Source organism: Gavia stellata, chromosome 13 (assembly GCF_030936135.1).
Source record: "Gavia stellata isolate bGavSte3 chromosome 13, bGavSte3.hap2, whole genome shotgun sequence".
Classification (NCBI taxonomy): Eukaryota; Metazoa; Chordata; class Aves; order Gaviiformes; family Gaviidae; genus Gavia; species Gavia stellata.
Genome location: NC_082606.1, coordinates 21,093,054 through 21,117,989, shown reverse-complemented (window position 1 = coordinate 21,117,989; position 24,936 = coordinate 21,093,054). Strand labels below are relative to the sequence as shown.

Here is a 24,936-nt window from a genome sequence, read left to right as displayed (position 1 = left end):
AGTTTTATCACAGTTGTTCAATATTGGTGTGAGGCTTTTTTATGTAAAAATTAAGTCCCAAAGCAAAAATCTTAGGGATTACAGAAGTGTTTCTTCACACAAGGGAAAGAAAAAGAAAAGCAACTAGTATTAGTGGCTGCAGAAAAGAGCTTGAAGAATATGAACCCTAAAGAACTGTACCAAAAGATGGGGGCAAAAAAGCCCTGTACTTATACGGTATTTATTCACATTTATGATTATGTAGGACTTTTTTTAGTCCATAACAGCTGGTAAAAGCAGAATGCACGTAAATGGAAAAAGCCATTTAATGAAAAGCACCCATCTGGTATTGGGGTTTTTTTGCTCAGTTGCCGCAGTTCTGATTCAGTTACCAAATCTGTCCAAGCAGCGTTAAAAACGAGTTTCACACCAACCTTGCAGGCAACTCTTGAGGCCCCACATCTTAATTGACCACGTATTTTATGGACTCGCAGCTTAAAAGTAATCCATTTTAAAGTTAAATTTCAAATTATAACCGTCTATGATAAAGTCTAACCTTATAAAACCCATTTTATACTAAAATAAGCGGTATTTGCTGCCCAAATTGTAAGGAGCTTGACCAGGTGGAAGTCATCGACTGGCAAGTGCTAACCCAGCCTCTGACAAAAATCCCCTCTGGGGCTGGAACATTTCATTCGCAGTTTACTCTGGCTGTTTGGTTCGGAGAGAAGTTTACTTCATGCCGAGAAGCCAGTTGGTGTTGGAAAACCCGGGAGGGTTTGCCTCTAGTCCATTAAAAAAAAGGTATGAGAAAATGAGGTGGTGTCATCCTGAAACTGAAGAACGTGGTGACCGAGAGTCGTTTGCTATATATTGAGATGCTTCTCTTCTTCATTAAAACAATTAAAAAACACGAGACACTTCTTTCCCTCGTTCTTCCAGCGTATGTAACGCATGTCAGATGCCGTGCTGGTCGCGGGCATGCTCACCGCAATAGTATCTTTGCAGCCCTTCAACACTTGGGCTTAAACCCTTCCACCTTTTCTGGCCAGCCATGGGTGCGAGCTCTGTCCCGCGCACCCGCACGGAGGATGAACTCTCGAGGCGGAGCTTGGACACGCTTTGCTGTTCTCGTCTTGCTGGGGCTCATGGTGAGAGATGGTGTCACACGGGGGTTCCTCGCCCTCGTTGGCTCCGCTCGCCCTTGCCCATTGCTCGCGCATGGCAGGTCGGTGGCTCGAGGCCCCTCACGTCTGCTGACCAGTGACTGGTGAGGGACCATGTTTGGAAGCACAGATGGGATGACCCATCACCATCCTCACCCTTCAGGTATCTTCGCTCCCCGGTCCCGCATTGCTTGTCAGGGGCTTGATGTCCCCACCCGGGAGCTCCCCAGGGTCTGGTCTCCGGCAGTGACCGTCCCCAGGGCTCGTCCTCCGGCAGTGACCATCCCCAGGGCTCGTCCTCCGGCAGTGACTGTCCCCGGGGCTCGTCCTCCGGCAGTGACCATCCCCAGGGCTCGTCCTCCGGCAGTGACCGTCCCCGGGGCTCGTCCTCCAGCAGCCTGGCAGCTGCTCAGCTCTGGGGTGGGTTATCACCTGCAGAAGATGGAGCTGATGAACAGGAGGGGCTGAGCTGAACATCACAGGGGGGGACCTGCAAAGGACCCTGAAGCCAACCTTGGTCCTTCCTTCTGGGGACGTTTGTGGGGTGGCTTCGGGAGCCCGGCTGTCCCGTGGGCTGTTGGGGAATGGCCAAAATTCACTGTGAGCCTCAGGCTGGGGCGTCTTGAGGCTGCGCTTGGCTCTTTGTTCATGAACGTTCATCAGTCGCTAGAGTTAAATCGCATGTGAAACTTCAGGGAGAGGCAGTGGGGTGGGGGGACACACGCTGGATTTATTACTGCTCTTTTCCAAAAGCACCTCCCTCCCGGCAGCTCAATTCTTTGCTCAAGGGTAAATGATAGTGAAAAGAGGCAAAGGACACCGGGAAAGTGTGGGCCCAGGAAAGGCGGCGTGGTACTTTCGGTGACCGTTGTGCTCAATGCGACTATTTACAGGTTAAATATTTATATGTAAGTTTGCAGAGTCACAGTCCGTGGAAGGATTTCAAGTCCTTTAGGCACAGTGGGGTTTTATTGCCCTGAAAAATCAGTGACCAGCTCCAGCCTCCACGCAGCTTCCCTGGACCTGGCTGCACGGTTCCTTCCAGCAAAATCAGCAATAAAGTCCCGCTGACCCTAAATCTGCTTAGGCTGAGTTTTTGTTGAAGCTCTAACGTTACACTGCAAATTATGAGCCTAAGTCGTTTCGCATGAATACTTGCTAAAAATACTCCGCTTGCGCAGCCAGCCTCACTCGAGAGCTTTTTGGAAAGAAAATCCTTCAGAGGCATTAAAAACGGAGAGCGGGTTAGCGCCTTGCCGGGGGCAGATGCTTCCAGGTCCCACCGGGTTCCTCCTCCTCTGCTCCGCTCCGGGACGTGGGGGTTTCTGGGCTGATGGGACACTGCCCACGCCGGGACCTGTTTAAACAAACGTTTTTGTACGCAGGGCTGCGGTCTCTGCGGAGCGGCGCGCTGGCAGCGCGAGTTGCCGTGCTGACTGGAGCAAATTCGGGGTTTTTTTGGTCCCAATTTGAGCTCGGAGGCCGTCTCCTCCGTGGGGCACGGGCAGCCTTGGCGATGTCCTAGACACCGCGGCCGAGGCACGTTTGGGCTGCAGTGCAGCCGCATCCCATGAGGTTTCCTTCCCCGAGTCTTTTATGGGATTTCACCTGGCTGCTGCTGCCAGAAGCGCTTTTATTCCTCACGTCCAAACCGCTGCCGACGCTTTCCCAGGTGCAAGAAACCCGTCCGCGTCCTTTCCAACCTCCAAAACCCATCTCCCGGCTCTCCTCCAGCCCAGGAATCTCTACCACCTTTTAAATCACATTTATGAGCGGGGTGAAAAAAATTGAATTAACATCAAAAAAATAACAGACCGAATACTGGGCTGGCTGTATTTACTTTCACACTTTAATTCAATAAAAATCTCGACTTTAATTGACCTGAATCGGCTCCAACATTTCCAGCACGCTGGGCTCCAGTGTCTCGGAAATCGGGGGTCCCCGCCGCGCGGCTGGGGGTGCCGGGAGGACTTTGCCCGGGTCCTGCTATGCCTCGCCGACTGTTTTAGAAAAGGAAGACAAAAAAACCCCAACACCTTTGTGCTTTATTGACTTTTCGGTAAGAGGGCTCATACAAAGGGCACAGTTTAAAGCAATTCCGTGATAAAACAAACCTCCAAAGCGATCGCGCTGCGATACGGGGCAGATAAGGGCTGTTTGCTTTGCCGGCGTGGGCTCTGCGGGCAGCGGGTCGGGCGGTTCAGAAATGAAAGGTGGAGCCGGGGGGGTTCCGCGCAGCGCCGCAGGACCGTGATGGCCCTGGGGAACCCGAATTGCCGCAGACGTGCAGCCTCGCGGGGTGGGTACGTGCCCCGGCCGGCCGCCTGTGGCCGAAAATCACTCTTCTGTGATTCCTCTGGTGCTGAGCACCTGCCCCAGGTGAGCTCAGCCCCCATCCCCTCCCCAACCCCATTCCTGACCTCATCCTCATCTTCACCCCAATCCCCATCCGCATCCCCGTACCCGCCCAGGTCCCATCCAGGCTGCAGCCTTCCCACCTCCCCACACGGCTCGCTGCAGCCATAAGGGATAGACCGTCACCACGGTGGAAATCGGAGGGAAACCCCCTTTTCCAGAGGTCAGACCAACACGTCCCTGGGGGGAAGGTTTATTAGGGCCGGAAGATCGCGCTCAAGTGTTTAATAGGATGGAAACCGGCCCAAATCGCCGCTGGTGCAATAACCAGACCCCGGGGTGACAGTGTGTGGGGTTGGGACCCCCATCCTGCACCTGGGGTGGGGGCTCAGCCCCGGAGCCGCGGCCCCGAAGCCGGGACCCGCAACCGGAGTGCGCGCTGGCGGGGGCTTTCCGAGCCTTCCTCAGACCTGCTGTGTAAAAGACCCTATTGTCAAAAAAAGAGGGAAAAAACCCAACAAAAACCCCACAACAGGACTGAACTGTATAGAGGAGCCCCCGACGCCTAAGAGTTTTTATAGGGAGCGGGGCCCCATGGCAGGATGCGGCCGCCTTAACGGTCCTTTCAGCCAACGTGTCCCCACACAGCCCTGTGTGGGGCCCTGGGGGCGAACGGGGACCTGCAGCCGTGCCGGGAGGGCCGGGGACAGCAGGTTTGGCCGGGGACAGCAGGTTTGGCGGCGGTGCCGGGTGTCCCCCGCCCGCGGCAGGAGCCGTTTGTCCTCTGCCGAGTGTGGCCAGGCCACCGCGGCCAAGGGAATTATTTTGGGGGCTGGTTCTTCTTGTCTAACCCTCCGAATAGGGCTGTGCTTTATAATTTTCGAGACAGCAAATGGAGAAGGAAGGGGCAAACGCGTGGCACGGGTTAGTCTGCGGCTCCCGCAGGTACGTGGGGTGCTGAGCTCCTCCCGCTCCCTGCAAAGCACGTGGAGATGGGAGCAGCCAGCCCTTTTTTGATAAAAACTGCAATGGAAACTGAAGGGTGCTGTCACGCCCCGCCGGAACGCAGCAGTTGGGGGCATGCTCTTGTGTGATCGCACAGGGAAGAGGTGGTGGATGGGGGCAGAGCCCTGATGGGATCCAGGCCCTGAGCTCCTCTCTGCCCACCCCACCAGCTCCCTGGGCACACGGCTGCGCTTCCCTATGTCTGTATGTCACCAAAGCCGCTTCCATCCCACCAGACTTCTATCCCTCCACCTCTGCACCCCTCCAAACCCCCATCCCTCCATCCCTGCATGCCTCCATCCGTCCCCAAGCGCTCGCAGGGTGGAGGAGGGTTCGCCCCGTCATGGGCTGTGGGCACCGCAAGTGTCTAACGAAGGGTCGGCCCCGGAGCCAGCCCCTTAGCGGAGCTGCTCTGGCCAGGGAGCAGGCGGAGGGGCAGCGGGATGGTCGCGGCACGCTGCCGGGGCTCGGTGGCACCGTGCGAGCCGGTTCTGTGCCGCGGCTCTGCCAGCGCTGGCCGGGGAAGGGGCAGGGGGGTCACAGTTTGGCATGAAGGAGGAATTAGCAGGAGCCGAAGCGCAGCGGAGCCTGGCCAGGTGCTGCTGTAAACACAAAAGCACAAACAGGGATTCTTGGTGTAATTTTGTTAAGCGTTGGTGACGAAGAGCAGCCACCTGCCCTGGCAGAGCAGCAGCCTTCTCCCGCCCAGGGTAAACCACAGCCAGGGCCCCGGTGCCGGCTAAGCCACCGAAGCCCGACGGTGCTGCCCATCCCACCGCCACGGGTCCGGGGTAAGCCGGGGACAGGCTGGCAGCCTGAAATAGCCACAATATTTCCTGTCCTTTTAACATTTGCTTAAAGAAAACTAATTTCCTCTGTCCTTTCGGCAGCAGAATACAAAACAGCCAGCCCTGCCCCTTTCCCCACGTCCCTTAAAGATCACCTTATTTTGTTTTCCTTACGCTGAAGCCGAGAGCCCTTGGTGTGGTGCGGGATGGGGCAGATTGAGCTGGTGTGTAAATGCCCACCTGCCCCCCACGCTTGTCACTGGGGCATGAGAGGTGAGATTTGCTCTAATATATTAAATAATGGTACTTTTTTTTGCTGCATTTTGAATGTAAGAGAGAAGGGGAAAAAACACTTGAGTCACCCATTGAGCTCTTGGAAAAATGAAGCTGAAAAAATGGCATTTTTAAGCCTCAAAAGCACTACGAGCTGCCTGGTCCTCTCCTCGGGCAGGGACGAGCGCAGACAATTGCCGTGTGGTTTAATGCGTGTGCTGGTCTTCAGCGGCAGCGTGGTGCTACGGCGAGAGCGCAGGGGAGCGGGAGGCAGCCGGGGCAGCAGCCCCCGCGCCTTCGCTGCTCCGGCCGGCTGAAGCCGTGCCCGCGCTGCTGGGACGCTGACCGGGGCAGCCGCCGCAGAGGAGCTGCGGAAGAGCCGGCCTGTTCAAGGGCTGGGGAAATAAAGTCCTGCTTTTAGTTTCTAATCACGCTGCAAGATTAGAAAATACGATCGGATTTGCTGCCCTTCCTACCCGGCTGCCTGATGCCCGGCTGCCGCTCCCGGAGCAGCCCGGCTCCTGCAGAGCTGCTGCTTTTGGGAACCACGGGAGCCGCAGTACGGTTGGAACAGTCGGAGCGACTGGGGCAGCACTGCCCAGGGCACCTATTTTCTGCCAATGGTATTTCATCCAGCCAGGACTGGGGAAATTTCTACCACCATTGAATTGCCCTTCCCCTGGCTTGCTTTGCAGGCAACGCCTGGGTTAGCTGGAGGGATGCGCCCGGTGATGAGACCCGCAGGGTGTAATACCATCAGCCGTGTCCGCGAGCAGCAGGATGGGACCGCGGTGCGGTGCTGCGCTGCTCTGGGAGCTGTCGCAGGCGTTTGGGCCCAATCCTGCACCGCTGCCCGGGGCAGCGTGAGCAATGGCACAAAGAACTGGCCCTTCTTCCCTCTTCTAGCAGAATTAGCTTGAATGATGCCCTGTTTTGTGCGCACGGAGGCGCCGGTTGGCTTTGGACAGCCCCAGGCTGGCAGGGTCGGTGTGCCCGCAGCGCAGGGAGGGTCGTGCTGGGTCCCCAAAATGCCCTGAGCGAGCACCAGTGTGTGGGGCCTCGGCGATCAGGTACAACCAGCAGTTTGCATCCATCACACCTGCCCCCGCCCCAAAAAATGACGTTCGGGCTGTGCCCTGAGCCCCACCAGCACCCAGGTGTTGGGCACGGCAGTCGCTCTCCACGCCAGGGCCTGACCCCGCATCCCACTCACCGCACCGATGCCAGCAAAGAAACAGCTAAAACCAGGCCTAGGGCTCAGTGTGCAGATGGTAATTATTTTTCTTTCTTTTAAAGCGGGTAAAGGACAGCCGAGCACTCCAGGGAGGAAGCCCGGGGTGCAGCGTGCGGCTCCCTGCTCGCGGGAGGCAGCTGGGCGAGGGGACGAGGCCGGGGGGTTTGGGCAGCCGCGGCTGAGCCGGGGCTCCGGCGCTGAACGGCTCAATGAATGCCGGTGGCAGCGGGTGCTGTGCCTCTCACTGCGCCCTTGGCGAGTAATGAATGGCCCCAGCAGCCGCCTCCCTCCCGCTGCCGGTGCGGAGGGTTAATCTCATTTGAGAGCATCCGTTTCCCTCCCAGTGCCGAGCCCTTTCTGTGCGCTCCCGCTGCTCCGAGATGGGCTGGGGGAAACCTGACGTTGACAAAATAGAACTAAGCTGTTTTCTCGTCTCTCCTCGGCCAGCTGAAGGAATAACCCCCTCCAAGGCCCCTGCTCGGGCTTATTTTTCGAAGCTGAAATGAAATAGGAAGGAGTGCGATACACGCAGCTATGCCGGGCCAAGTGCCCGTAACGGGGACTTTTACCACCGGCGTCCAGGCTCAGGCAGCCCCTTGCTCCTGGGTTTTTGGGGTTTTCCTGCCTTTGGCCTTGACCCCATCCCTTTCCCCAGGGATGGATGACAGGGGGATGGATGACGCCCCTCACCTGTACCTGCCATCATCAGTCCCGCCAGGAGCAGAACAGGCTTCACTGGTGGGAGGGTTGGGAAAGAGCACTGAAATCTCACTTAAACTGTCTGAACTAGTGGGGTTTTTTGGGTTTTGTTTTTAACGTCTGTTTATTTTTGCCCCTGGGGATTTGTTCCCACAGCACATGCGATGCTTACTTAATGGAGCCTTGTGCTAACGAGGTTTCAGGTTGGCTGAAGGGGGGGATTTTGTCCTGACTCCAGGGTAGCTGCATTCAGGCTCTCAGTCGCTTTTGGGAACTGACCTCCTGTTCCCAGGAGGTTTCGGGACACACTCACTCCCGTCCCTGTGGCAGGGACCTCTCGTGTCACCATGCAGCGACGTTTGCTTCTCTCCCACCTCCCCTTCCCCACCATCCCGACCCGGCTGGCGAGGATGGCAGCAGGGTTTTCGGAGCAGGAACGTCCCAGTGTGTCTGGGGGAGGGTGTTCGCGATGGCTGCGTGCAATAACAGCTCCAGAGCGCGCGGCGGCGAGCAGAACAAAGCCCCTTTTGTGGCGGGGCCTCGGCCGGTGCCCACCAAAGGCTTGGGAGATGCTCCAGCTGACCCCTGCGGGAGCTGGGGAGCCCGTGGGGGCACGGCCCCATGCTGGCTTTGGAAGCAGCACTGTGCCTGGGATGTTCTGCTCCAGAGAGACGATAAGGGGCAGCTGTGGCTATTCCAGACACTGTTTTCTCAAAGAAAACCTGCAAGGCTGGATAAAGTACAAGCCGGTTTATAGTCCCTGTTAGGGCTTCAAGGATCACAAACCAATACCTGCCTGTAAAAGGGGTCTGGCACCTGGAGAAGGCGACTGTGAGATGGTCAAACCCCAGCCCAGGTGAGGGGTCCGCGCGGCAGGCACGTGCATTTGGACTATGCAGCAGGACGGGAGGTAGGTGACACAGTTTCAGGGAAATGCAGTTAATTAGCCCTGATACAGATACAGCTATTTCACAGCTGAGCCTGAGTCAGGATAAGCTCTCGGGGCAGCTGTGAAAATGCCTGTCAAACCACGGTGGCAGCGAAGGGCTGAGCCACCTCTTCCCCGTGTCTCCGAGACAACGGGCAGGAAAGCTTGTCCTGGCAAGGGAGAGCAAACCAGGGCGCAGCGGTGTTGCCGTACCTGCTTCACGAACCGCTGGAGGAGCCGCAGAGGGAAGGAGACATGTAAGGCCAGGTAAGGAGACTGTACTTGTAAACCCGATCCCAGCTACGCTCATCAGGAGGATGCGCATTTTAATCAGCCGCTGCAAATCCCAAGCACCCTGCAGCTGATGCAGGCATGGGTTGCCAACAAAAACTGCCACCAGTGCAGTGTCATTGTGGGGAGGAATCTGTTTATTTTAAGATACACTGTTTCTGAAGAAGGATATTTTAGCAGCCTGCAACAGAAATGTGAACCAGAGGGTTAACCTGCCCGTTCGGCCTTGGCCAGCCTTGCCGATACTCACACAAGTTTCTTGGGATAGAAAAAAAAAAAGGTCCAAAATTCAAACTGTACACCTTTTTACAGGGTGCTTAGCCGGGCTCACTTTTTACACTGCTGTACATGCTTGGGATAAATAAGTGCAATCGTATTCAGAGCCAATACATCATCCCAGGCCACTAATGAAGGTAAAATAAAAGCTGTGGCGAGCAGAAGCTGCACAGATACACAGGCAAATTAGCTTATTGTGTTGCCGATACTCCAGAGTGTATTTACCAAAAGAAAGAGGAGAGGAGCAAAGACGGTTTATAAGCCTTCCTGATCACAGGGCTCCCTTCTCTTACACCAGGAAGTATCTGTCAAACCGAGCGGCTTTGCTTTGTATCAGCTCTATTTACAATTGACTTTGCAACAGTGCAATTAAATAGCTCACTCATGTACTGAGATTGTGCAGTATTATTGGCAGATTATTTTAGGCTCTCTCACAGTAACACTGTACCACAATAGCATTTAGGAACCAGAAACGCAGTGGCCAGCCAAAGCTTATTGCTGGTTCTTACACCTGGATGTGTCTACACAGCAGTCACAACAGGGGCTACACCTGCAGTAGCCTCTAACAAACTTGCAGGGATGCGGGTCGCAGCCTCGGAGCACAGGGCTTCCAGCAGATGCATTTCCCCCCGGAGCAGGGTGAATTAGCCCACGGGGAACCACACCGCCGGCCAGCAGGCAGTGGGGACTGTAACGTGCTCAGGCTCCCAGGAAAGAGCCCGCTGAGGTTAACGGAGCTCTCCTGGCTGACGATATACACTATAAAAGCAGCAGCAGCAGCCAGGGCATGCTGAAGGTGAGGAAGGAATTTAAAATGGGGAAGAAGAAACTGGAAAAAGAGGCATGAGCAGAACTGCAGCCACCTCTACCTTCTGCTCTCGACTACTGCAGGGGAGCGTGTGACAGAGCAAGAGAGCAGAGAGATGGCCCAGCTCCCGGGCTCGTCCCTGCCCTGCTCACACCGGTTTCTTCTATCTCCAAAAGCCCTGACGGGGCTCCAGCCACAGGAGCCCCGCAGTGCTCATTAGCAGCAAACCAGACGCGCGCTCCCCCCACGCACCCCTCATCCCCTCCCTCTCCGGAGCTGTGTCTCGGAGTCCAGGCGCGCTCAGAGCAGGACGCTTCCGCCTTCCATCGAGCCTCGGTTCCCAGCACCACAAGCACTACCTTCTTTTTCGCATGCAGGTTTCAAGCCTTCCCAGCTCTTCGTAGGCCTGGTAGAAAACGTCAAAGTCTCTGGCACTCCAGCCCCTCCAGACAGCCAGGCACCACTCCATGTTTTCGTTCTCAAAGCAGCACACAACTGTGTCCTTTGCTATGAGAGCAGCATCCACCAGCGTCCTGGGAGAGGAAGAACAGAGCAGAGAGGAGCATTACAGTGGAGAGCAGCTCTGCTAACACAGTGCGCTGCCGCTCATCTGGGAGGCACTGACTCACAAGCTTTCCTTTCCAGCTACCAAATCTCTTTTTATAAGCTGCAAATCCTTGAGAAAGGAGAACGTAACAAAGAGAGGGATCAGAAACTATGTCACGGCAAAAGCAAGCGGCTCAGTGACATGGGAAAAGATTTTTAAAGGGGTTCAGGTGCCTAAACATGCAGGTGGGTGCTTAAATCTGCCGTGACATTCTGAAGTTGCTGTTAATCTCCCAATTTGCTAAATCCACAGACTCTTTTGCCTGCTGCCAGCTGGGCATTTTCAAAACAGCCCGCATCATGCCACAGCTCGCAGGCTGCCCAGAGCCTCCGCAGCCTGAAATGCAGTGTGGAAGTGGGACAGAGCCCAGCTCTGCCTGCTCAGGGTATGAGCCCTGAGTCCAGACCAGCAGGCATGGCTACGGCATCAGCCCAGGGACCCACAAGGTTCGTGCAGAAGTCCTGCGTGACAGCATCGTGTTGCATGTGCTTCCCTTCATGGTCTCTAAGCGTGTTACCTGATCGAACAAGAGCGGTTGACGCTGGCCCTGCAGATACCCCGGAGGGAGGTGGCCAGGCAGATGACACTTGTGTCCTTGCAGGGTTCAAGGGAACCTTGCTGGGCTCTTTCTACCACTCCGACAGCAGATGGGGGAAGACCTGCCCCAAACCGTTTCCCCAGAAAGGCCCCTAGATGGGGAGCACTGGCAACAAGGGCTGTCCTTGGCAGCTGCTATTTAATCACAAATTGCCCCTAAGAAGCCACCTCCCTTCTCTCACCTCCCGGCCCTGCTCTGCACTTGGAGGGGCTTGGAGGAAGCAGGCACTACCAGCTGTTTTTTATCCTTCTGGTAAACCAGACTGAGCCAATGGTCACCGTGCCTGAACCAGCCAGGCTGAAAAACAGCAAAGCAGGACAATTCTGAGACAACTGTGTCACCTCATCTTAACTCCATGCTTAATTTGGGTAAAGCAAAATCAACCTAGGAGTACCTGTGAACAATACAGAGAATACTCCACTCCTAACTAACTGATAAAGACACTCAGTTAGCAAGTAGAGGGAATGGCAGGCACACTTTGATCTCTTGTGTTTGCCCGGTGGTAATAAATGATCATTTATAATCCTTAGCACTGCTTAACCTCCATTTGTTTGGACATAAATAGTACAATCCCAGACTGGTATTTAAGTGATCAGCAGGAACACCCCCATCTCTCCAGCAGCTATTTATTCACTTGGACTCTTGTTCGCTGTATGAAACATTTTAAATTAATGTATATAACTGCTCTCCCCTGTGCTCCAGGAGCCTTGCCCCGGCCCGTCACTGCCGACAGCACAAAGGTGCTCATTTAGAGCCAGAACGTCAACCTGATCCACGTGAATGCAGCCACAGACAAGCACTGCGCTCTGCATAAATACACCTCTTGTTCTTAACGCAGGGCCTGAGTCTGCCAAGCTCCACCGATCTTCTGCCAGGTGCCCTCAGAGCACCGGGAGTCGGCACCAGGCAGGATCAGACCGACGTTTATTGCATTGTGCAAGACAGTCCTGCCTGTCTCATTACGGGGGTACTTGGTCTCTGTGGCTTTTGGAGACCAGACCGTGGTCACAGTGCCTTCCCCTCACCTTCTGCCATGCTGTAAGAGCATGTACGTGCCTCAATGTGCAACCAGCAACCGCGTCTCCTCTGGCTGGGAGCTTCTCAGATGCTGCTGGATGCTGAGAAGAAGCTCCCAAGAGCCCCCGGAGCCTGCAGAGCCACCCAGTCCCCTTGTGCCCCTGGAAACTGGTGTGACGGGCACTGCCCAGTCAGCCTCACCCGTAGGGTGCCAGTTCCCCGGCCTTCAGCACAGCGATCACTCTGCCCCGCTGGGTGCCGGATTCCTTCTCCAGTCCGATAACGATGATATCCCCTCCTCTCCTAGAAAAGAAACGAGGGAGATGTCACATGTACTCAGCAATGGGGACTGCTGACAGCTGAGGAAGAACCGTGTGGGATATCCATCCTCTCTGCTGCAATCCCTCCCCCGGTTACACGACCTTCTGCAGGGAAGGGGGCACTGTGATGCCACCAAGGGGCATCCTGAATCCACTACAGTGAGAACCCCTGTGACAAGCAAAATCAGATTCCCAGTGGTTTCCATCAGCTCAATGGGAGGCAACAGGACTTGCCAGGGTTGCGTCTGAGCAAGGAAGCTGCCTGCTGTTCTTTGTTTCCTCAGTAGCTGGGGAAACAGGGCTTTGAGTCTTACCACCCACATTTCTGTTGAAATCAATCTGGCAAGGCCTTAAATGTGGCCATCCTGCTCAACACTAGGTATCTTTAAAAAGGAGTATAAAATTGATGTACCATTGTACTGGAACAAAATTTCTTATTGGTAACTTGAATGGTTACCATTCAAGGTAACCATGCCAGGTGAATCATACTGAGAATGCAAAAGCTCCTGAATTAGCCTGAGCTAATCTCACATTCAGCCCAGGAGGGATTTTGATGAAGTTGCTTTGGTAAGTGACCCACTTACTTACCTGGGTATCCATATGAGGTCTTTTACTGGAAGAATCTTGACAGCTTGGAGATGCTGCATGTTGTCGCCCGCAGGGATAGCCTCGTGATCCAGGGAAGGCTTCAGCTCATGAAATTTGTCAGACTCCTCAAAATCTGTGGAGAGTGGTGCGCTGGAAGAGCTCATGGGCGAGCTGGGTAGGCTGGAGGGGCATCGGGTTATCCTGTTAGGAGGCGAGGAGGAGTAGGAAGACACAGAGCAATAATCTGTGAGCGAGTCCTGGTGGTTTAGTATCTGGGTGCCAACCTCTGGGCTGTAGATAATGCTCATGTCCCCCAGTGGGTTACTCTCCATCGCTTTGTGGTTTATAGGTGCTGTAGCTGGGATGCCTGCCGAAGGCTGCTGGATTGTAAACATGTCTCTGAGGGGGCTGCAGTCTCCGCAGAAGTAGCGTGCGCAGAGCTGGTAGGTGGTAACATGATACATCACCAGGAAGTTGCTTTTATCGTCCAGACACCACACCACCTCCTCCCCATGACACTCCGAGTTGCAGGCAATGGATGTGATCACCGACGGCGGGCTGAATGGCTCCAGCCTCCTGCTGATCTCCATTGTGGCGCAGTCTATGATGAGGATGCCGGGGCCGTTACTGTACCAGACCTCTGCTCCGCTGTTGGTGATCTCCATGGCCTTCACGGGGTACGGGTTCTGCCGGGGGTCGTCATCAGAAATGTTGAATTTGGACCTGTTTGCCGTGTGGGAGCACAGGTAGGAGCAGCTGTCCCCTGGGATGCCCTGGGACACTGAAAATACTGCTACAAGTCCATCCGACAAGCCGGCCAGCACCACATACGAGTTCTGCAAGAAAGACAGCGGGTTCTCTATCTGGATTCTTTACTTCTCCACAACACAAGAGCTTTCAATCCCAGAGGCTCTGGCTGCCTCTCACAATCCTGCAAGTACACTAGTAACTTACCCCAAATCACTCGGCGATAACAGCAACATAAAAAGAAGTCATTACATAGAAGCTGCTGTGGAGCCATACTCCTCTCACCCAGTATTACCTTTCTCTGTATTGGCAAGGGAGGACAGACGGACCTGGCAGCCTGCCCCAAAGGTTAACAAATTCAAGCTGGAGTATGTTCAGAGACAGCCATCATGATCCTAGGAATCCAGCTGTAGAAACCCGGCTCATTTCCAAAAAGGAGTAAAGCTATTGCTATCGGTGTAGGTAGGAGAGGAATGGAAGAAATGCAGTAAAAACAGAAAGAGAGGGAGACAATCCTCTCGCAAACAAAAGCATACAGTGATCGCTCTGCATCCGATGTCTACTGCTTTGACAGCACCGCTCTTCCCAGAGATGTGCTCTTGGTTGGGGATCCCTGGCAGCTCAGAGACATCCGAGCGGAGGGCACAGACGTAGCAGCAGTTCAGCAAAGTGGCTGCCAAGTATTATGAACAATTCTGCAGGTAGTTAAAAACCTGCCCCTAAACGTATAGATAACTGACTGCAGGAGCCACGGCTGGCGTCGAGCTCCGATGCAGCACTCTGGAGCACTGCTGTGATGGATACTGTCACGTCCCGTGGACGGGAGCCGGTGAGAAGGCCACGGCTCGCCGGTTCTCTGACTCCTCCAGCTCATCACAGCGGCGCAAAATGCTGTTAAACAGACTGGGAAATGGATCTCTTGGGAACAAAACTCCCCATGACCTTGGGTCTGTACCAGAAACTCCCCCATCTGTGAAGCAGATAAAACAATACCTACCTCAAAGGCCTTTCTGTTTCCTCCCTGTGGAGCAATAAATTCTAAAAAAAGACCCTTTGCCCAGGGCTTTTTTGCTGTTGTTACAATCTGGCCGGACTAAAGCAAAGCAAAACGAACAGAACCAGACAGAGCACCGCCAGCTGAACCGACACAACCTCACCCCTCCGCAGCCTGGCTGTGGCGGAAAGCCTTGCCTCCCGGCATGCCGGGATGCCAGTGGCACTGCCCGCCTCTCCAAGATGGAATGGGGACTGGGCGTCACCCCTTGCTGCTCATAAATTAAGGGAAAGCCTGTGTCCTTCCAGCGATCTCAGCTGTGCCAGCCCTGGAAGATAGCTCCCAGGCTGCTTAAGTCCGTAGAGGCCAAAATCAGTATCTTGAATAGCTCCCAGATATCACGGGGCAGATAGCATAGGGGTAAGTATTAGTTTAATTGATAGCACTGTTTGCAAGGCTCATTAAGAGTCTTGGACAAAAAGACACTATCTACATACAAAGTATGAGTAAAACCATGAGTGTGCTGAGCCCATATGACTAATCCAAATCACGGCAGAATTTTACTGTAATGGGAAAAACTAGGGAAGCAAGTGGAAAGTTGTGAAATGGGACTTGGACTTTAACTCAGTCCAGTCCCAATTCTCTAACCACTAATTACAAGAAACCCAAATGGCCTGCAGTGCTCGGTGCCATGTCCCTGCTGCCATGTGGATCTGGTGCAAAGGCTCCTGGATATGGGTTTGCCAGGGAGTTGCATCAATAGGTTGGAACATGGCACGATGCTTTGCACAAGCTGTGTTTTGGGTTACTTTTTCTTTGGAAAGGAGTTCAATTATTTAAAACAGAACAAAACAAAGCAGAACAGCCCACACTTCTCTGGTGAAAATGGTCCAACTTTTTCAGTCCAAAGGACCCTTCACAATAGGTATTTCTTACTAAAACCGGAAAATTTAAATTGAAATGGGAACATCTGAAATTAACTGTAATGTGGGTATGTCTACCTGAACTGCTCCTAGCGTGACACAGGACACTATTAAAGTCTTCAGAGATCTCTATAATTTTGTCTCATTTGATTCAAAAATGCTTAATTATCCAAGCATAGTCTTCATAAACAATATTTTGATTTCTTTGATTAGTGTCAGCTACTGCAGAACAGAATCCAGATTCTCTTTTGGGTTCCATAGGCCAAATTTCCCCAGCCCTGAGCAATCGGCACCATAATCAGGCAGTGATCCCCACCCAGCTTTACCAGTAATACCGACTCTGCCAAATTCTAGCCTGCCTGGAACAGCACAATGGTGGAAGCAAATCTGGAAGATATTTTATGCTTTGGGGCATTTATTACTCACTGCCTTGGCTATCGGGACCTGTTTCTATCCAGCCACTGTTGTTATTGCTCTGTTTAAGACAGAAGGAGTAGGAACACAAATGTTGAGAAATGCCCTCAACCTGCCATCCCTCTCCTGATCGAGACGAGGGAGTGACCCATTTCACAGAAGAACACAGCAAAGGCCACCCACCCTGGCATGCCACCGACTCACCAGACTTTATTAGGTGCTGGTGCAACGAGTCAGGGAGGCAAAACTCTCCAAATCAGGGTATTACAACAGTGACCAAAGGCAGGCAGGGCAGCAGCCTCCAGAAACCTTAAGTAACTTTCTCAGAATTGATTTTCAACATTTGGGCTCCACATAAAGCCAACAAAAACACACAGCAACAAAACTGCATTTGAAGTCTTCGTCCTGCCAGAAGTCCCGCTGTGCCAGCAAGGAAGGCCTCTGAGCAGGGCTGTGACGGTATGTGATGTGCAGGAGATGAGCTGGCTCCAGACGTCCTGTCCTCGCAGCTAAGGACAGTGCGAGTCTCAGCCACTGGGACGGCCGCTGTGAGCAGGTTAAAAAAAAAAATACAGCCCCCAACACCACGGCCTCGGTCACCTCCTCCTCTCTTCCCTGCAGGGTCTGGCACTGCTGGCAGCGAATGCCGCAGCAGGCTGCAGCCGTTAAATACAGCTTTTGTTTTCCTGTGTTCCAGGTTTTTGCAAGAGGCCAGAGGCTCGCACCCATTCAGATTTCTCTCCCCCTCAACATCTCTTTGTAAGAATGCTGCAAACTAATTCAGAAAGCATCTTGTTTTGCTCTTTTTAACCTGTTTGTTTGCTTTTTTTTTTTCTGAAATGAAATTTACTGAAAATTTTACTGTTTGCCAAAAACAATGATACTGGTGACAGAAAGCATGCAACAAAAAAGCTTAAACTGTACAAGACTTTTCCTTGGCGGGCAAGTTTTGGATTCTGGGCCCCTCTCTGCTGCTTTTAAATTTCCATGATGCTTCCTTTGGATGAGAAACCAAGTTTTGGAAACTATTTCTTTTGGATCAGTCTTCCCAAGGCAGTCATAAAGAATTCCCCTTCCCAGCAACATCCCTCGGCAATTCTCTGACTGCTAGTTACCTCACATCTCATCAGCTAAAGGCTTTCTTCCCAGGGAAATGCGAGCAATTCTCTTCTCCGCTGGACAATAATGACTATGTGATAACTCTGACACAGCTTGCTGCGCCGTACAGCGAGTTTGACAAGTGCAAGCTTTCCACTTAGCTTTGTTGGAAGAACTGGCTGTTTCGAAAAATGGTTTAGTTTCTTGCCAACCTGGTCTGCACATCCCTATGGCTGCTGCTCTGGCTATTTCACTGCCAAACTCATTCATAGAAAGGAGAGAGGAAAAAGTAAGTTCAATAAACTAAGGAGTGTGTCAAAGGGATGTGGATTTCTGGAAGGTTGGGTAGGGTCGGGGGAGGAAGGGAGGTGTCTAGACTCAATATTACTATTGTAGGGCCTGGCATTATTTATGACATTTTCTAGGCAAGCCACAAACTGAAAATAGAAACCAGGAGACATAAAGCCACTCGTAACCCCTGAGGAATGGCTTTGCAAGCTGTATGACAGTGGAAAATCTGAAGGTGAAAGACTCGTTCGACTGTCCTGGACAAAACCTCAGGCAGCATGAAAAAGAAATTTGCCCTACACATCAGAAATGAAACTCTACGGCGGAGAAATGCTGCAGGTCTGGGAGCCAAAGAAAGCCGACAGATGCAGCCTCCCGGCGGGTGAAATTCATCCCTGTGCCAACTTTACATCTATGTCCTACTTTAGTCCTACTTACACCATGTTTGGAAGTGAAGCAGTACACCTTACACCAACCATCTGCCTTGGATTCAGTTTGCAGCGATGCAGCAGTCTGGGCAAATGAGCCAGAAATGGACAATAACGCAGAACGGGGATGTGGTATAAACCAGCTCTACTGTCACTTCAAGAGCTGCTCCATATTGAGCTTTTAGACACATACCAGTCTGCTGGCATTTGCAAAAACTACACAGCTACCAATAATGTTGGAACATAATTATATGTTTTTACTTGAGGTGGCTGTAAGCAAACCGGAGGTAATTTAGCTCGAAAACAGTTTTTATACATCTCACAAGACTTGCCCGCAATAGGCAGTCATGTCAGATTTCTCTTGCCAGTTACTGAATGTTAGCAATTCCGGAACTAGACAGATAGCATATAACTTTTGTTATTACTCAGAAGAGTAATTACCCATATTACCCATAAGAGTATTACCCATAAGAGTTGTATTATGTAAGTGTTCTCATTCAAAACCAAAAAAGAAGTGTGGCTGAGCCTAGATAATATTTAAAGAAGATTGTGCGCACAAATGACAGCATCCACACACAGCAGGAAAAGAATGGGTACAAGAGCTGGGATATACCCAAGTCTTGCATTAGCAGTTAACAAATCTCTATTCTAATTATTGTTTCATGTCCTCTCTACTTTGCTTGATCAGCCTAAACCTTGTCTTCCAGTGATGTGGAAACACAGCTGGAAAACTTGCTTGCAGAGGAATTTGATCTATTTTGACTATTTTCCCAGCAGGCTTGGAAGTGCCAGCTTTGATCCCCTGACTCAGGTTCTTGCCCACACCTCTGTCTTCTGGCAGAGGCACAAAGACCTGGAAACCTTCTCCTCGCGCTGCCAAAATGTTCCTGGGCATCGCAAAGTCCTTCAACACTAGCTTGTGACAAGCTGCGCAAACTCTGGCAGCTTGGCCCGGCAGCAGACAGCTTAGTCTCACTAATGCCCTTTTTCCTTTAGGTTCCTCCTTACCTTTTTGACAACCGGCATTACTAGAAAGCAGCTCACAGTAGCAGGAGTGTCTAAACCCTTCTGCGGAGTCTTTAAAGGACACATGCCCTGCAACCCATACACAGAAATCTTCTGGTCCTGTGAAAGAGCACATAAAACTCTGTAAATTTTAATAATCTTCCATGCTTTTCATATTTTGATACCTGAACAAGATCAAATTGGTTCCAAAACCGTTTTTTACCTGTATTTTTCGATACCCAAAGCCTGGATCTCTCTTTGTTTTCCCTGGAGAGCATTTGCCCTGTCTGTGGGTAGAAAGCAGGTACTGCCTTCCCCAGAATGAGCTGTGGGCAATATATGCACTATCCAAAAGCCACCAAAATCACCATTATAGGTGTTTTATCACCACATCTAAAAGTAACATTCGACAACCCTGACTGCACAAATCCCAAATGTGCCAGGACAATTGAAACATGCTGTATGTTATTTTGCATTAATCTGTCAATTCAAGGAAAGCTGGTATTACATTGTATGTGGAATTACACCTGCCCTACACCTCGTAAATCTACTAAACTGACATAGAGCGCTCAGTTTGGGGAATAGCAACACTTTTCATTTTGATCAAAAAGGTGGAAATACAATGCTTCTGAATTATGCTATACTTCCGGTTATGAAAAAATTAGAAATATTTGAACTTTACCTCTATTTGGGAACAGAAAAATTCAAAATATCTTATTTTCCTACAGGGAAAAAAATGATCTATATCTCACTCAGTTTCAGCATTCATGCTAGGGTGGGGCGAATTAACCAACACAAATTATCTATTCGGCAAGTATGGCCTTTTTTCCCCTCTCTGAAACACTGAACTTCAGAAACATTTCAGTTTGTTTCAGCCGATTTTTATTTGGTTTGTGTCAAACGATTGTGTCAGAACCAGCTGACACTTAACACTGCCCTTTTTGATGAGTGGACAGGGGCTCTGAGGGATAAATCAGTCGTGCTCTCTCACTCTTATTTTTTTAGCTGCAGTTTTCCACAGCGGACACAAAACTTGGGTACCCATTTCCCACCAACTTTCAAATCCCTCAGGCCTCTTTCAAAACCCCACCCTTAAACGCATGGTTTCTTTCACTGCTTCCCTTTATCGCTTACAGATAAGGACATTTCCCAGATGAAACCCTGGGTGCAGATAATGCTACAATCTGGAGAGTTTCGCCTCGGAAAGCCGAGGTTCCCACGATCGCTTTGAACACCAGGAGGCACGATTTTAATCTAGGTATCAGCTATATAACAGCTAGAAACAATACACCCGCAGACAGCAGATGCAAAGTCATGCTGCTCATCTGAGACGCCCATTGTCTCAAATACTCTTAGCTTTACTAATTTAATAGGCTCTTTCTCTTCATTTGTGTCTCTTCTAACGAGGCCCCTCTTGAGCGGGGCACTGAAGTGTGGGCAACGCTCACCTCAGTGGCAGCCCAGAGGGCATTCTGAAATTTTAGTTGGCAGCATAGCTTCATTCCTGGGCAGCTCATCCTCTCCACTTCTATGACTCCTTTCTCTGGATTCACCACCGTGTAGTTTCTGAAAAGAGCAAACAACAATTTCCTATAGCCGACATTCAGCCTGCAAACTGCTACAGGACAGTACTCAGCACTTTTGGCCAAGACGTAACACGACTGTCCAGATGTGGATGATGCTGCAAGGATCTACACCCCTCCAAATGGTCATCGTAACGGAAGAGAAATACAGATGTGCCACGACTCTTCCTCAGGGGGCAGATATGCAATTGCTTCTGTGAAGATTTAAACTCAGCTATCTGAGTTTGCACGGAAATGGATTAGGAGAACTTACGTGGTCTGTTACTATAATTCAGCTGTGAGACAAATACCTCCAGCTGAACAGGAGTATTTAATATCTGGGAGGTCTTAGCCCATCTTGCCCATTAGGTTCTCAAGAGAATATGTGCTCGTTCTCCAAGTTCACTGCCTCAGTATTATCTGGCTTCATTACTTATTCTAGTACATAAACAGAAGAGCATGAGTCTTCCAAATTAGAGCAAAGACCTGTAACCCGATAAAATAATTTATAAATATACCTAATTAATCTTTTTGTAACGAAAAGGGTTTTGTTTGTTTGGGATTTGGGGAAGTTTATTGGGCTTGGGTGTATGAACAATAAGTAGATATTCATAATCACATCTGTGAGCCCCAGATGTTTTACCAACTGTGGCACAAGCAATTACACATCCTGAAATCTGTCACATATAAGTAATTTGTTATTCAGCAGTCTCCAGCAACTGGATTGTCCAGTCAGGAAGCAGATTCACTGAGATATATTGCTGTGAATATTTGGACAACATCCATGTATTCAAAATACATCTGTGAGTCCCATGTGTTTCACCAGTTTTAGCAGGAATAGTTATACTGTCTGCACTGAACGACTGACCAGGCACCACAAATAGCAAAGCAAATAGTTCATGAACAAGTCACGTACCTTTCCCATTAGGTTAATGCTTACAAATAATGAACACATTAATATAAATTTCAAATCAGTTTGTGAATCTTTCCAAATAAGATTGGGGCTATAAAAATCAGTAATATCCATAAAAATAAACCTAACTAGCCATGGGTCACATGTGGCTGAGCAAAATACCATCATCTCAGACACAATTTAGTAACATTTAAAGCACATGCCTATTCAGTATAGCACACGTTTTACTGGAAGTATACACTTGGATGCACACACAGCTTCAGGCATGTGGTTAACTCCCGATGATTTCAACAGGATTTAAGCATGTGCTTAATTGCTTTGCAGAACAGAGATGGAACTGCACTCTCAATTAGGAAAGGTTTAGTGTTAAATGGCCTCATTAGGAAAGGCAGAACACGTCTGTTCTCATGTGCAAATGCTTCATCCTCTGTGTGTGAATCATTACACTGCCCTAATCTTCTCCTCATATTAACTGAAGCAGAGTTAAGCTCATTAAATATCCTTTATAAAGCAACCACTGTTCCCAATTAAAAGAGTTTGGGAAAACAGTGTTCACCGTATCCTTGGCATTCACCCAAATTCACTTTCACCTTCTTTACCTCCCTCCCAGAGGCATAAGTGAAGATGCTGAAGGATTTTTATTTAAAAAGAAAAAAAGAAAAAAGAAAGAAATTACTAATATGAGCCGTCTCACCTGGTGTCTTCTTTCCCATCCCAGAACACCACAGTGTACTCCTGTCCTTGGGAGCAGAAGAAGGAAGACTGCTTCCCACAGGATAGCAGGTACATAAATGTTGCAAAGGTAGGATCTTTCATCTGTCCTACCACAGAAATGGCCAGTGGACGCTGTGGGGAAAGGAAAAGAGAAGGACATATGTCACACAAGACAGCTGGAAGTCCAGATGAAATAAAAGAAACATAATAATCATTATTTATTAAGGCTAGAGGGCCAAGAAGTAGGACTTCTTTAATAAACGCTTCTGCTATGTTCTCAAATCTCACCAAATTCTCCTTATAAATCCCACCTCATTGGCTCTTGGTATCCTCTGTATCCCAGACACTGAAGCCAAACATCTTCTGTACTTCCATGGTTTGATGTGTGTTTCTCTTACACATTTTATTGATGTATTTCTTCAGGTTTATGAGTTTTGGAAGCTGGCCCACTGTCATGACAGTGTCTAGCTGTTTGTGAATCAAGCTGACCTCTGAAGGACAGCAGCTCTGAAACGCCAACTTGTAATTAATGAAAAATGTAATGCAGCATAATCCTTTTCTCGTACTTTGAACCCTTTTCTTCCTCATACTGCCTTTTATAATCTGAGGGTCTTTGAAGTCTTTGTAGCTACACTCACAGCATGACACTGTAGCTGTTTCTAGAAATTATGGGTAACGTCTTGCCCTGGTGAAATCAATAGCTTAACTGCCATTGACGTCAAAGGACCTTCATGTCACCGCAGATGTCTAAGGCCACCAATCTGCCATTGTTTCATTCAGAAAACTCTCATTTAAGTCAACAGAAGTTCTGGGCCATATCAGCAGGAAGGGTAAATGGGCAACTGAGTTGTTCTGCTGTACCGAGACAGAGCCTAGCTCTCCTGCGTGAAGAGCGCCGCCAGATCCCTGTAGCTACACAATCAGAAAACACCGGTAATGAGGGTTGTCTTGTACCTTTTCTGGCTTAGTGTCCCAACACTCCATCATGAGTGCCTGCATCCTATATAGTTGCACCTCCTCTGGCTGCCCAAGAACAGGACGGATCCCTTTAGACAGCTTCTTTGCAATCTGGAGCTGGTGTTGTCCTAGCACAGGCCGCTGACCAGACAGCAGCTCATACAGGACCATCCCATATGAGAACATGTCGACCTAAAGCCAGAAACAGTGAGAAGAAAACAGGGCAAACCTCCCTTGGTGGGTGGAGAGCAAGGAAGGCCATGGTGGGAAAGCTAGTGCTGCACACCATGCATGTATAAGGGAATTCAGCCCCGTGCGTGAAGCCAGCAACCCACCGCTGTCACACAGGGGCTGCACCCATTCATACACCACAGTTACCTTCTCGTCATAGACTATGCGAGGCCTGATCTCAGGAGCTTGGTAGCCCGGTGTGCCCTCCACTCCCAGAGCACCTTCGTGGAACGACTGCCGGGAGATTCCATAATCAGAGAGTTTGATATTGACGTGCTCTTTGACGTCCAGGGACCACACCAAAATGTTGTCCGACTTCAGGTCACAGAAGATGATGTTCTTCTTATGCAGGTAGGCAAGGCCTGTTACAATCTGATACGCTATTTTGTGTGTCAGCATATGTCCCAGCGGCACAAAGGAAGACCCTGCCACAAAGAAACAACCTGTCTTCAGTTCTTGTAATTGCAGTAACTGCTTTTTTTTTTTTTTCCCCTTTCTCTTCCTCTTTTAAACTCCAGAGCAATAACAAACAACGTTTTAAAACATCACTCAATGCCATGATTTGAAATGACACTGTTCATGTTACTATACACGTCTGACAGTTCTATTAGATTGTTTTTTTAAACCCTTTCACTTCTAGACCCCTAAATCTTCTGGTGAAAATTAGTGTTTGACTGAAAGTTGACACAAAGCCAAGGTGCCAGGAGGGTCAGATGGCCTCAACCTATCTTGGAATTACTGTCGTTCATTTGACAGCGACAGAAATACAAATAATTACGAGAGAATTTAGAGTGCCAGACACCCATCTGCAGGAGGAAGAACACAACATTACCCATGCAGCACTGAAGTGAGATGCACTTCTTATTAATTTGCAGAGAAATCGAAAATCCAGGTTCCAAAGTAGTTATGAAAATCCGGAGCATCAATTTTTACTAGGTTCCCAAAGGCACAGTTTAAGAGCAGTTCCATCCCTCCCACTTCCCCTAGTCTGGAAAAAAATCCCCTTCAGTAAATCAAGCAGTAATTTAAATGTTGTTGATCATTTGTCACTACCGTGACTGAGAGAGTGAGCTCTCCCAGGAGGGAGACCCTGTTTCTACCTTTGGAGTTTTCAGACAATACAGTGGTGAGGCTGCCCAGAGGGGCCAGCTCCAGGGCAAAGCAGAGAGGATGGATGATGATGCCAATGAGGGAGACAATGCAGGGGTGTTGCAGCGAGTGGAGCATGCTGGCCTCCTGGCGAAACTCGGAGAAGTTCTTCATGGCATCCATGGCTCTCAGATGTTTCAGCATCGTATCTGGCAAGACACACAAACCCCGTCTCACTCTCCAGCTGAGAAACCAAGTCAGAAACTCTTTGGAAGGTGCTAATCACTGAGCAAATGCTGCAGGAGGAAGGCAGCCTGTGGGGTTATGCCAACAGCAGGGCTTTAAGTTGCATCCTCATGTTGGTGCATGAGCCACTAACAGACATCCTGGCTATAATCAGGATATATGCCTCATGAAGCAAGTGCTCCCTTGGTCCTTTGACACCAACCTTGAGTGCGCCTGGCACACACTGTTGTCATGTATCATCTGGGTGATTTTGGAAAACTCATGCTGTGCTTTTTAAAGCAGGGACTCTCTGGGTGTGAATAGCACATTGCAGACCCTTTGGTGGAAGTCTTCCCTATTCTTTCCTGGCTGCCCTGCCAGAAGAGGGACCCTTCACAGTAATTGTCTTTCTGCCA

At 50.4% G+C, this 24,936-nt stretch overlaps 1 protein-coding gene across 1 annotated transcript in view; it reads right to left on the bottom strand.

The window, feature by feature from the left end:
• Window positions 1-10,094: 10,094 nt before the first annotated feature.
• The window catches only part of LRRK1 (leucine rich repeat kinase 1), a 76,900-nt gene continuing 62,058 nt past the window's right edge, over window positions 10,095-24,936 (bottom strand). The window contains exons 25-33 of the mRNA XM_009807808.2: window positions 24,307-24,504; window positions 23,354-23,631; window positions 22,973-23,167; window positions 21,999-22,150; window positions 20,278-20,395; window positions 18,833-18,949; window positions 12,933-13,768; window positions 12,226-12,327; window positions 10,095-10,335 (exon numbers count right to left, since the gene is read on the bottom strand). Of these exons, the coding sequence (XP_009806110.1) occupies window positions 10,158-10,335; window positions 12,226-12,327; window positions 12,933-13,768; window positions 18,833-18,949; window positions 20,278-20,395; window positions 21,999-22,150; window positions 22,973-23,167; window positions 23,354-23,631; window positions 24,307-24,504 (2,174 nt within the window). The 3' untranslated portion in view covers window positions 10,095-10,157. The remainder of the gene's footprint in view (window positions 10,336-12,225; window positions 12,328-12,932; window positions 13,769-18,832; window positions 18,950-20,277; window positions 20,396-21,998; window positions 22,151-22,972; window positions 23,168-23,353; window positions 23,632-24,306; window positions 24,505-24,936) is intronic.